The 13,695-nt window shown below is 33.1% G+C and overlaps 1 protein-coding gene across 1 annotated transcript; it reads right to left on the minus strand.

The window, feature by feature from the left end:
* Positions 1 to 311: 311 nt before the first annotated feature.
* LOC147076142 (uncharacterized) lies at positions 312 to 12,848 on the minus strand. Its single transcript, XM_085940240.1, has 5 exons — positions 12,627 to 12,848; positions 12,102 to 12,233; positions 8,189 to 8,341; positions 4,911 to 5,312; positions 312 to 392 (listed from the first exon to the last, which is right to left on the minus strand). Exons 1-5 carry the CDS (start codon positions 12,774 to 12,776, stop codon positions 312 to 314), a joined length of 918 nt encoding a protein of 305 aa, XP_085796366.1. The 5' UTR covers positions 12,777 to 12,848.
* Between the last annotated feature and the right edge of the window lie 847 nt (positions 12,849 to 13,695).

Raw genomic sequence — 13,695 nt, forward strand, 5'->3', positions numbered from 1 at the left:
GCCAGTAGTTAGGAACGATAAATCCTTTATGGTATACAGTATTAAAAAATAGTTGCAATACCTCTGTCGTTATTAATAGAAGATCAAGCCAGAGGTTGAGCTTCTTCTTGCAACTTCCAGGGTGCGGTCAACGTGGCAGATACATCACCATGCGTTTAATGAGGTGTAACAATAAAATACAAAAAGTGAAAACTCGAACTCTGTATTTTGGCGGACAGAGGAGATAATTCTAATAGCAGCGGCAATTTCGCAAGGCGACTTGAAGTGATAAACATCAGACTCATCTCTGATAGTTGACGACAGAGAAGTAATTATTTTTGAAGAGAGACAGCGATCTTATCGTGGGGGTCAACGGAGATCTTGAAGTCCTTGAAGACATCGCAGGGTCTTCCCTAACTCACAAAGGTCCACTAAGATTACCATCATGAAAAATCTAGCGACTATAAAAATATTCGTTCGTTCTCGCAACAAAAAAATAAACTTAAGAATAAACAATTAATTAAGTATACGCAGATACTTACTAAAAAAACATTTGAAATCAGTCGGGTCGCAGCCCTCTGCAGTCTTTGCTGCTTCAGTCGGTAATTTTTCTTACGAGTATAGTTTGAAAATTACAAGTCATTTTTATAATAATTGAAATTTTAAAACTTACAATATTTACAATACTTACAACCCAAATAATATGAAATGTTTTCAACAAAAACGTAAGGCGTTTTTTTTATTAATGGTTAACTAAATGTTTTTAAAATATTTGCTTGAGACGGGAAACAAAGATTTTTAAAACTAATTTGTGGAAATAGAGTATTCAATAGCTTTGGAGTATAAAAGCCAGCAGCTGCAAGTTTAATAACTGAAGATGTACACAGTAATCGTTTGACAAAGTTCGTAGTATATATTACACAAATATACAGTAAGGGGGGACATGCTCAGCGTAGGTCAAAATGGAGGTTTTGTTCTATTTCCAAAGCATGATCCTGGACATACCTAAAACGTTGTAGATAATCTATTTACATAATTTTGAAGCCTTATTATTCTTTATATTTCTTTTAAACATTTTACGACTCCATTAAGTATTTTAATTACATAAAATAGTATTCTTTTAAACCTCTCACTCTAATGTTTTAGAATATAGTCATATTTCGGTACATAACTGTGCAGTGGTATTAAGATTTTTTTACATTTATTAATTTTTAAACGCATTTATAAAACTATTAGTATAATTTATTACGAGATAATTTTAGTAAAATATTTACGATAAAAAATTATATTGATAATCTCTGTGATTCCAAATTTGACAAGAATTAGGCATTTTATTATTCAAAAAATCGGCAAGATTAACATATTTGAAGATAATTCTAAAGATACTAATTATTAGCTATGTCTTTGGCCATTTAAAAATTAATAAATGTAAAAAAATCTTTACAATACGGTGTATGAAAGTATTTGCGATACATAATTATACATCAGTACTGTATTTTGATCTGGTATTTGATTCTTAAACATCGGAATAAACTCACTGTTCTTAAAAACAGTCATATTATATAACTTTTTTTACTAAAATGAGTTATTTTCTGTTATCTCATGCTATTAGATTGTTTACAAGGGTAGTTAGATTGGCACATTTGAATGGATTTTTTTACCAGAATGAGTCATTTTGTGTTTTTTATAGCACTGTATCTTAACAAGAGTAATTACATTGGACACATTTAAATAGCTTTTCACCAGAATGATTCATTTTGTGATTTTTCATCGTATAGCTATAAATACACGAGTAATCACATTGACCACATTTCAATAGTTTTTCACCAGAATGAGTCATTTTATGTTTTTTCATAGCATTAGATGTTATACAAGAGTAATTGCACTGGTCACATTTAAATGGCTTTTCACCAGAATGATTTATTTCGTGATTTTTCATCTTACCAGAATTGAAGAATAGTTTCATTGATCACATTTAAATGGTTTTTCACCAGAATGAGTCATTTTGTGTATTTTCATATCACTAGATGTTATACAATAGTAATTACATTGGTCACATTTAAATGGCTTTACACCAGAATGATTCATTTTGTGATTTTTCATCGTATAGGTATAAATACACGAATAATCACATTGACCACATTTCAATGGTTTTTCACCAGAATGAGTCATTTTGTGTTTTTTCATAGCATTTGATGTTATACAAGAGTAATTACACTGGTCACATTTAAAAGGCTTTTCACCAGAATGATTCATTTTGTGATTTTTCATCGAATTTGTATGAATACACGAGTAATCACATTGACCACATTTCAATGGTTTTTCACCAGAATGAGTCATTTTGTGTTTTTTCATAGCATTTGATGTTATACAAGAGTAATTACACTGGTCACATTTAAAAGGCTTTTCAACAGAATGATTCATTTTGTGATTTTTCATCGAATTTGTATGAATACACGAGTAATCACATTGACCACATTTCAATGGTTTTTCACCAGAATGAGTCATTTTGTGTATTTTCATATCACTAGATGTTATACAATAGTAATTATTTGGTCACATTTAAATGGCTTTACACCAGAATGATTCATTTTGTGATTTTTCATCGTATAGGTATAAATACACGAATAATCACATTGACCACATTTCAATGGTTTTTCACCAGAATGAGTCATTTTGTGTTTTTTCATAGCATTTGATGTTATACAAGAGTAATTACACTGGTCACATTTAAAAGGCTTTTCACCAGAATGATTCATTTTGTGATTTTTCATCGAATTTGTATGAATACACGAGTAATCACATTGACCACATTTCAATGGTTTTTCACCAGAATGAGTCATTTTGTGTTTTTTCATAGCATTTGATGTTATACAAGAGTAATTACACTGGTCACATTTAAATGGCTTTACACCAGAATGATTCATTTTGTGATTTTTCATCGTATAGGTATAAATACACGAATAATCACATTGACCACATTTCAATGGTTTTTCACCAGAATGAGTCATTTTGTGTTTTTTCATAGCATTTGATGTTATACAAGAGTAATTACACTGGTCACATTTAAAAGGCTTTTCACCAGAATGATTCATTTTGTGATTTTTCATCGAATTTGTATGAATACACGAGTAATCACATTGACCACATTTCAATGGTTTTTCACCAGAATGAGTCATTTTGTGTTTTTTCATAGCATTTGATGTTATACAAGAGTAATTACACTGGTCACATTTAAAAGGCTTTTCAACAGAATGATTCATCTTGTGATTTTTCATCGAATTTGTATGAATACACGAGTAATCACATTGACCACATTTCAATGGTTTTTCACCAGAATGAGTCATTTTGTGTTTTTTCATAACACTAGATGTTATACAAGAGTAATCACATTGGTCACATTTAAACGGCTTTTCACCAGAATGATTCATTTTGTGATATTTCATTTTACCAGATGTTATAGAAGAGTTATTGCACTGATCACATTTAAATGGCTTTTCACCAGAATGACTCATTTTGTGGATTTTCATAGAACAGAATGTTATACAAGAGTAATTACATTGGTCACATTTAAATTGCTTTTCACCAGAATGAGTCATTTTATGTAATTTTAGATTACCAGATGTTTTACAAGAATAATAACATTGGTCACATTTATATGGTTTTTCATCAGAATGAGTCATTTTGTGTATTTTCATATGACGAGATTGGATACAAGAGTAATTACATTGTTCACATTTAAACGGCTTTTCACCAGAATGATTCATTTTGTGATATTTCATTTTACCAGATGTTATAGAAGAGTAATTGCACTGATCACATTTAAATGGCTTTTCACCAGAATGACTCATTTTGTGGATTTTCATAGAACAGGATGTTATACAAGAGTAATTACATTGATCACATTTAAATGGTTTTTCACCAGAATGAGTCATTTTGTGATTTTTCATCGTATTGGTGTGAATACACGAGTAATCACATTGACCACATTTCAATGGCTTTTCACCAGAATGAATCATTTTGTGTATTTTCATATGACGAGATTGGATACAAGAGTAATCACATTGGTCACATTTAAACGGTTTTTCACCAGAATGATTCATTTTGTGATATTTCATTTTACCAGATGTTATCGAAGAGTAGTCGCACTGATCACATTTAAATGGCTTTTCACCAGAATGACTCATTTTGTGGATTTTCATATTACAAGATTGGATACAAGAGTACTTACATTGGTCACATTTAAATGGCTTTTCACCAGAATGAGTCATTTTGTGATTTTTCATCGTATTGGTGTGAATACACGAGTAATCACATTGACCACATTTCAATAGCTTTTCACCAGAATGAATCATTTTGTGTATTTTCATATGACGAGATTGGATACAAGAGTAATCACATTGGTCACATTTAAACGGTTTTTCACCAGAATGATTCATTTTGTGATATTTCATTTTACCAGATGTTATCGAAGAGTAGTCGCACTGATCACATTTAAATGGCTTTTCACCAGAATGACTCATTTTGTGGATTTTCATATTACAAGATTGGATACAAGAGTACTTACATTGGTCACATTTAAATGGCTTTTCACCGGAATGAGTCATTTCGTGATTTTTCATCGTATTGGTATGAATACACGAGTAATCACATTGACCACATTTCAATGGCTTTTCACCAGAATGAATCATTTTGTGTATTTTCATATGACGAGATTGGATACAAGAGTAATTACATTGGTCACATTTAAATGGCTTTTCACCAGAATGGGCCATTTTGTGTAACTTCATCCCACTAGATCGTTGGCATGAGAAGTCACATTGGTTACTTTTAAATTTTCTTTCTCCTGCGTGATTCTTTTTGTGTTGTTTTAAAGAACTAGGTAGAATGCTGAAGTAGTCACAATGCTTACATTTTAATGGTTTTTTAACAGAATTTTTTTCCTTTTTCTTTAGATTCTTGAAATCAGATCGACTGCTTAAGTAATTAACCGTCTTTTCCACTGTTTTATGACACGTTTTATGAATGTTCAATAGAGATACCGATGCAAAAAAATTATAACAAAAACTGCACACAAAATTTTCGTTATTAAACGATTTATTCTCTAATTTTATGACAGCTACTAATAATTTGGGATCTGAGACGTTAGATTGTATATGCTTACGTTTATAACTGCTACTGACTATATTAGTAATCGTTTCATATGCCCCCAATTCTTTTTTAATGTCTTGATAGTCAATCTGTATTTCATCGTATGGCTCTTGTACTTCTAAGATTCTCTCTGACAATCCAATAGTGGTGAAATAGGGCATGTCAGTGGTTGCAGGAATCAACTAAAAGAACGTAAAGTACTCCATTTTAACATGTAGGTAAACGACATAGGTACATATATAAGAGAATAAAAATTAAAAAATCAAACACTCTTAAAGGTCCACTAGTGCTAGGTCAAAATAGAGATGATAATATGATATTTTCAAAGTATAAGACTAGACATTTCTTAAATGTTGTAGAAAATTTATTTATATAATTTTGAAACCTTAATATTTTATGACTGCATAAAGTATTTTTATTAGATTTACCAGTATATTTTAAGCCTCTCGATCTAGTGGTTTAGAAAATAATGCTTTCGGTACACTAATGTGCCATGGAGTTTTCACTTTTTTAAATTATTATTTTTTTATGCACTTATAAAGCTATAAGTAAAATTGTTGTTAGTACTATATACTTAGTAAAATAATTACGGTAGAAAATTATATACATTATAATAAGTGTGAAAGCAAAACTGACAGTCTAACAAGAATTACGAATTCTGATTAATTTTTATTACCTATCGACCGTAGAAGAGGTAGTATTTTTTTTAAATACGCCATAACTTTCGGTGTATCATACTTAGAGCTCTATCCGCTTCAAACAGACGTCGGAAATGTGCTCGTCTGGAATGTCATTTTTTTGTCAAAAAGTAAGTTAAACGCATTGGAATTGTATTCATATAATTATGTTTATAAACGCGTGTATTATTACTAGCAAAGTATCAACAAAACTATGGCATGTTTATGTTATTCCGAGTTTTAAAAAAATGCAACCTCACTTTCCGACATCTAAATGAATATTTTCAACGAATGATACCAATAAAATTATACCTTTTATTTAAGTATTTTTTTTTACTTTTTAAAAATAAATTATTACAATTTGTTTTTTAATTCGCGTAAACGACAATCAGCCACAATATATTAATATACCACTGTTGCCAATACTAGTGCAGCGCTATGGGTAAAATGTATGGCAACATTATAATTTTGTAAGTATAATAAGTTTAATTGCAAAGATCGAAAAATAAATTTTACAATCTCTCAATCAATTATTTAAAATAATAGTAGCTACCTATATTTTTTTCACATATAATTAATAAACTCTTTGATATATTGTGGTTTGACTGGTCACCTACGTAGGTACGCTATGAATCAAACTATATGTATCAGGCGAACATACTATTCTAAGACGTGTACAATTCTGTGGCGCTCTAATGCATTTATTTATAATGTTCTATATTTGAAAATTCTTCATTAACAAAGGTGTCCAGCAAGGTGATACCATTTCACCTAAACTATTCACCGCTACTCTTGAGGACTTATTTATTAAGCTTGATTGGGAGGAAAAAGGTGTTTCAATTAATGGAAAGCACCTCAGTCACCTGCGCTTTGCAGATGCTATTATTATACTCTCACAAGACCCGAAAGATCTCCAAGATAGAATGCAAGAACTCGCGGATGTCAGTCAAACGATCGGTCTAAAGATAAATGTCTGAAAGCCAAAAGTGATGAGGAACTGTTTTTCGGACCCTGCGATTATCTGTATTTATGGCTACGTCTATCTCGGACAGCAGGTGTCCATAGACAGAAGCATGCACGATGAAATTGCTCGAAGAACAAAGCAGGGATGGAGTGCTTTCGGACGTCTGAATAGTATCTTCAAGAGTTACCTACCACTATATCTTAAGCGTAGGGTGTTCAGCCGATGTGTGCTACTCGTGCTCACGTATGGCTGCGAGACGTGGACCCTCAGCACGAGAGATGTCAAAAGGCTAAGAGTCACACAGCGAGGCATGGAGAGGTGGTTGGGCATCACGCGAAAGGACCGTAAGAGAAACGAATGGGTTAGGAAGCAGACAGGAGTACGCGATGTAATAGACGTTGCCAAACAGCTGAAATGGAGATGGGCGGGGCACATTGCTCACCCAAAGGACGGCCGCTGGACAAATGCCGACATCCAGTAGTACCCAAGGGGCACGAAACGGCCACAGGGTCGCCCTAAAAGCCGCTGGATTGACGAACTGGTAAAAATCGGCGGAAATACGTGGCAGCGAACGACACGGGACTGAGAGAATTGGAGAAAGCTTGGGGAGGCCTTCATCCAGCAGTGGATTGACCCCGGCTGATGATGATATTTGAGATAATATAGGTAATGGCATCACCTGTTTTATTAGTTGGTACATGTATCTTTTTTATAATTCAAAGCGCCTGGTACAATAAAACCAAATCAAAAAGTATGAAAGACAGTAGTATGCGAAGAGATGTTCAATTTGATTGACGGAGCTCTAACGGTCTAATGTTAGATGCATTTGAAAATAATGATAATATTGCTTTCATGTAAGAGTTACAAATACCTATTTTATGTTCTGACCGCCTGATACACCGACGCTAAATCAAAAAGTATCCGTATCCTTTACTTACAATTTTCTACAAAAGTGTAATTTTACATTATATGTAATATAAAAATATATAGTAGTTATACAGTTATACGCATCTAGACTGAGAACTTACCCGTAAAAAATGTTAGTTGATATTATATTATACATAAGTAATAGTCTTATGTGTGAATGGTTAGATATACACTACAGTCGTGCTACATAATATTTTTATTAATAATATCACTTACGCCAAATTATTGACATATTTTTGCATCCTATTTGGGAACTGACCAAAATAAATCAGGTTGATTATCAGGAGGATATTTGGAGCATCATAGAAAAAATAAACTAGTTAATTGGCACCCACAATGCGTTCAAATAGGTGAGCATTTTCTACTTAAAACCTAGTGAAACCGTAAGAATTTTAGGCCACCGGTGAGTCGAATTCGTTGCCTTATCACGCACATTAAAGTATTATTTTTTGCAGTTGCAACACCATAATAATCGTATGTAGGTAAGTACCTGATTTTTTGGGCTGCATTCGGAATAAGAGCAACTCGGTTGACGGTTATCATAATTGCTTTGCTCTACATCCTCTTGAACAATCTTATTCTCTGAGTCAACCCGCTCGAAATCAATCTCCGATTTTAAATTGGTAGGGTATTTTGTAGCGATCTAAAAAAATACATTGATTTCATAAATATAAAAGCATAATATAAGTGTCTTTTTATGAAGATATAATATGGTGTACCGAAAAATTGTGTGTGTAATAAAGTGTGATAGTGGATCAACAGATTTTTGCCTTCTATTAAAAAGTTACACCTCAATACATATGTCAATAAAATCGTTTGTTTTCGACCAATAAATACTTTTGTTGCAAAAACTAAGCCTACCTAACATAAAGTTAGTCAATAAAGAAATGAACCAACCGACAAAAATCTTTGATAGGATAGTCATTTCGTTAGTACAAAATATATTATTATAATCCTTAGTTAAAATATGTAGGTAAATCGAATTTTCGCCACCCCACGTATCATTCCATGTGCTATGTTTAGTTTGTAAATATACTCCACATTATAACTCATAACACTCTAAGACAATGATACTCAACCTTTTTTTTCTTCGGGCCACATACATATATTTGTAAAGCTACGCGGGCCGCAACACTATATAGGTATGGAAAAAAAAATCATGAAACCCACCACCCCCGTTTTTTTGGAAAACCATTTGAGATTTATAAAAATATAACCAAAACAGAAAAATAATAGTACATATCACTTATCAGCATACGGTTCGTTAAATATTACAATAGTGAAACAAATAAAACTCAAAAGTAACATGTATCCAAGCGTTTATTTTGAAATTAGTGTGATTTTTGACATTGGGATAAATTTTCAACAATTTTAGACAAATCGGGTTTATAATTGCTGCATGCTACCCTCAATACGTCATCAAGGTGAGAATCAGTAAGTCGATTCCTGTATACGTTTTTTGCATATTTCATTTTTGAATATGATGACTCACTAAGATATGTTGATGCAAACAATGTGAGGAGCAGGCAGGCACAATTTTTTACAGTCTTGTATTTTTCAGGAACTAATTCTCAAAAATGGATGTACTCCTTCCCCACTCTTTTTTCTTCAAAAATAGCTTTCAGATTAGTATCGTTCTTAAATTCGATAAATTCATCAAAAAGCACTGCATAATCATATCCCAATGCAGCTAAATGTGTTAAAGTTGCTGTTTCTAGATGCCAGGGAATTTCTATAAGTAACAAACAATTCTTGATACTACGTAAGTCCTGAAATCTGCTCTTAAATTTCTTAGCTAAGGCAGCTAAATAATTTAAAAATATCTTATAGTTTTCTTCAGAAACATGTATACCATCTTGTTTAGCTTTTATAACAGTTGGAAAGTTATGCAATACTTGGTTCTCTATTTCTTCGTGGTAGATGTTCAATTTCTCTTCAAAAGCAAACACTTTATTCGCCATCTGCGAAATGAATTTGTTTTCGCCCTGTAGGCCACGATTGAGTTCATTAAGTTTTTCTGTGATATCACACAGAAAAGCTAAAAGACACCACCATCCGTCATTATTAAGTTCGCTGTAAAATTTCTTATTTTGTTGTAAAAATAAAATAATTTCATGCCTCAAAGAATAAAACCGTTCCAGAACTTTACCTCGGCTTAGCCATCTCACCGAGGTATGTAAAAGAATGTCACTATAGTTACTGTTCTATCCAAAAGAGTTTTAAACTTCCTGTGGTTCAGTTCTTGGGTTCTAATATAATTAACTATACTTATTAAAGTCTTCATCACGGCGTCTATTTCGGCAATGGAGATACGTGCTGATAGGTTCTCTTGGTGTATGATACAGTGGAAAGATAAGAGATTTGTTAAATTATATTTCTCCTTCAATAAAGCAACAAATCCTTTTTTGGATCCGATCATTGAAGGGCATCCATCCGTGCATACACAAACCAATTTTTTAATATCGATATCATTGTTTTCCAGAAATGTATTGATAGTATTGAGATAGTCCGTGCCTCTGGTTCGATTTTTCATAGGAAGAAATTTCAAAAAATCTTCATGAACTGAATTGTGTCCTGTACAATAAATAACAAAAAACGGAACATTGTGATGTTGCTGAAATATCGGTGCTAGAATCAAAAGCCAAACTAAAATATTTGCATTTTTTCAGATAAACTATGATGCGATTAAATATGTGTTTTGCAATATCTTCCATGCGTCTAGCAAAGGTAGAATCAGAGAGCTGCACACTTTTTATCTGAGATATTATTTGATTTTTATTGCTGATTAACTGGAAACAATTAGGAAACATTCTTTCGCAACCTCTGCGTCGGTAAATGGTTTCATATATTTACCAAGTATGTAACAAATTTCATACGACGCTCTTGTAACTGCTGCGTCATGTGATACCGCCATTGATATAATATTTTGTTGATGTTGTAAGGACTTCTTGAAGAATTTTAACTTTTCACGTCTTATTGAAGAGCCACGAGGAAAGGTATCACTAAATGTTTTGTGCTTCGTGGTATAATGACGAAGAATGTTATATTTTTTCAATAACTTTCAACACTCTCACGACATATCAAGCATGTCGTCGAATCATGATTATTTGACACAACGAAATATTCTTCTTCCCATTTGTCTTGAAACACTCTTTTTTCGTCGGACATTTTTCGATTGCATTTCGAAGACACTCCCGCCATTATGGGTAATTAAATTATAACAAAACAATATTTTATAAGACAGCAAAAAAAGCTATCGTATCCGTGTTCCGAGTAATGTTTACTTGAAATAAAGCCGCAACAATGTGACTGTGAAGCATTCAACTTTGGAGTACTCAAAAATTTATGTGTTGCCACAAGCAAAATTATTTGCGCGCAAATTTGTCTGTCAAATGTTTGTTTTTTGGGAATAAATCTAGCGTGTGCAGTAGCAACACTCTTATACCAGATCTGGCGTTGACACGACAACGACCATCCTCTTCGTGTTTCCATGTCTGTACGTCAAAGTCGAAATTAATCTCAAGATATACGAAATATAGAATGCCAGATTTTGTAAATCATGTTCCTGATAATAAATGTGTTGAGGGCCGAACAAAAAAGCTTGGCGGGCCGCAGGTTGAGTATCACTGCTCTAAGAGCATGGATAATACTGACAGACATTTTCAAATACATTATATTGTATTTCCCTTGATTTATCTGTCTGTAACGCACGGCAACAGCAAAAGCGCACAGACTATTTTTCCTGTTTGCGCATTACATATTGAAAGCATCGAGCCCAACTACAAGAATTTTGATTGGTGACACTGCTACCCGGTGTATAGAAACTAGTTATTATAATACTTATCTAGAAAAACACTTGGCTTGAATCCTGTTTCACACGTAAGTAAGTACTTACCTACGTAGTGATGTGAAAATCCCGAGAATTTTACAATAATTTTACTTGCACGATCATATCAAATGTTTCGGTACCTTCGTATTGAACATAAGACCTGACTTTATTTCGTAATTCGCTACTCCTCACACATCGAATAAGCCTACCAAATAACTGGCATGAAACACTGCTCCAAAATAATAAACGTGCAGAACAAAAGATCGCTGTAGATACGCACAGCTCCACAGACACACTTAATGAATGTCATTAATAAAATATCAAATATACTAAGAAGCAGGGAGTCCTGTTCGCAAATCTAGTATCCTACAACAAGGCTCCGAAGCAGCTAAAATCTAAATATTTGATCAACTATGTACCTACCGATTTGTTCGATACGATAAATTTATATAAACATATTCTTACAAAATACACTTTGAATTCAATGGTCCAATAATAATGGAGCCAAAAAGACATAATCACTTACAAGTACGATGTATGTATATTACACAATATTGTATAAGTATATAAGCACCTGATTTATTGGCTCGCATTTCGAATATGAGCACCCCAGTAGCGGATCACTGCCTTCGACAAATTCTTCTTTAAAATCAACTCGGAGAGGATCAATCTCAGTTTTAATATTGGCAAGGCTGATTACAGGGCTCTGAAAAACAGGAAAGAAGGTATTTTATGATACGTGTTTACACCTATATTAGTATCATTTGTTATATATTGCGCAAACATACGGAAAATTCTGTCGGTGACCTATTATCATGGTTCGACACTGTCTCGCTATAATTATTAAACGTTCAACAGCTGTCTTCAGATGAATGAGAGTAGTTGGCCTGCAGCCACAGAGACGCAGAACCTATAGGTAGGTACCTAATCAAACAATAGTGTCAACACAACGGTGTACTTATAGATATTATTAGATGTTTCAGTTAGTAAAGTCCAATATGTCACGCAACTGTATTATTTGCATCAGTAAGAAATGACTTCAATTTAAAATAAACATTTTTTTACAATGATTAAAATTACAATGTTCGGAAAACCTAACCTCAATTATTGAGCCGTTGGAATCGTAAGAATTCTCTTGCTTTATACAAATGTTTGTAACCGGATTGTTTGGATGCATTGTTGTAACATCAAGCGATTGCTGCTGTACTTCGTCAGATTCAAAATCATCGAGTTCGCGTTTTACATCCATTTTACTATTTTAATTGTCGCAAAATATCACACGTGTAAGTAAGCAGCTTGACAGTCGTGACAATAGACTATAAATTAATATCTCGGCCATAGACAAAGCGTCTGCATTGCCAACGTGAGAACAATCAACACAAAAAAATGGTAGGAATTATGTCTGTTGATGGCTTTAAAAAAAAATAGGTACATCATAGATATACCTATTTATTATATTATTACGCTACAAAATAAATCATATTTGATGCGCGCCGTATAATTTTAATGAGTGCAGTGAGTGTAATATATAGCTAAGCCCACATTTAGTCAATTCAACACCCACTCCACTTCAACATTAAGTTCTGGTTTTACACCTAGAAGTTTAGTGCATGCGCCGAGGAGATGAATCCGTTACTATAGGTAGGTAGGTACATTAATAAAATTTACCTACATTGAAAACAGTTTAATGAGAAACTTGATATGTCGTACCTATAGACATAATACTAATGCAGAACTATCTGTTATAACTAAAATTTCCTGTGCTCGAAACGCTCGCTAAACTGCAATAGACGCGCGGGCTACATGCCCTCAGTTGCCTGCGCGCCGGTCGTGTTCAGTCGTCAAATTAGGGATATGATACCATAGACAAAGAAAAGTTTTTGCTGGAAAATTCCTATTTAAAATTGCAAATGTGTGCAGCAAAAGATGGGGCCAATGAAATCAATATGGAAACTTTCAAATGAGAATTTTATAACATATACAAGAAACTGCGAGAACAACAAGCGGGGCAATATTATTAATTAGTGTTTCGAATAAAGTAGCATGCCTGTGCAAATATTTGATTATATTCTAAGTAATTGATTTAAGTTTTTCACTAGGTATTCTTTTTAAGTCATGTTTTTTGACCTGAGATTCGCCTTTCAGCATCTTCAGACACCACCGATAGT

This window comes from Rhyacophila brunnea, unplaced genomic scaffold (assembly GCF_057557595.1).
Source record: "Rhyacophila brunnea isolate RB1 unplaced genomic scaffold, BYU_Rbru_1.0 scaffold_13, whole genome shotgun sequence".
In the NCBI taxonomy this organism is placed as follows: domain Eukaryota; kingdom Metazoa; phylum Arthropoda; class Insecta; order Trichoptera; family Rhyacophilidae; genus Rhyacophila; species Rhyacophila brunnea.

Excerpts from the sequence above, each read along its gene's own strand:
- LOC147076142 (XM_085940240.1), bottom strand. The coding sequence starts at position 12,776 with ATGGATGTAAAACGCGAACTCGATGATTTTGAATCTGACGAAGTACAG. Across the intron at positions 12,234-12,626 it reads CCAACGGCTCAATAATTGAG|AGCCCTGTAATCAGCCTTGC; the intron begins GTTAGGTTTTCC and ends CCTGTTTTTCAG. Across the intron at positions 393-4,910 it reads AGAAAAAGGAAAAAAATTCT|GGAAGACCCTGCGATGTCTT; the intron begins GTTAAAAAACCA and ends TTTGTGAGTTAG.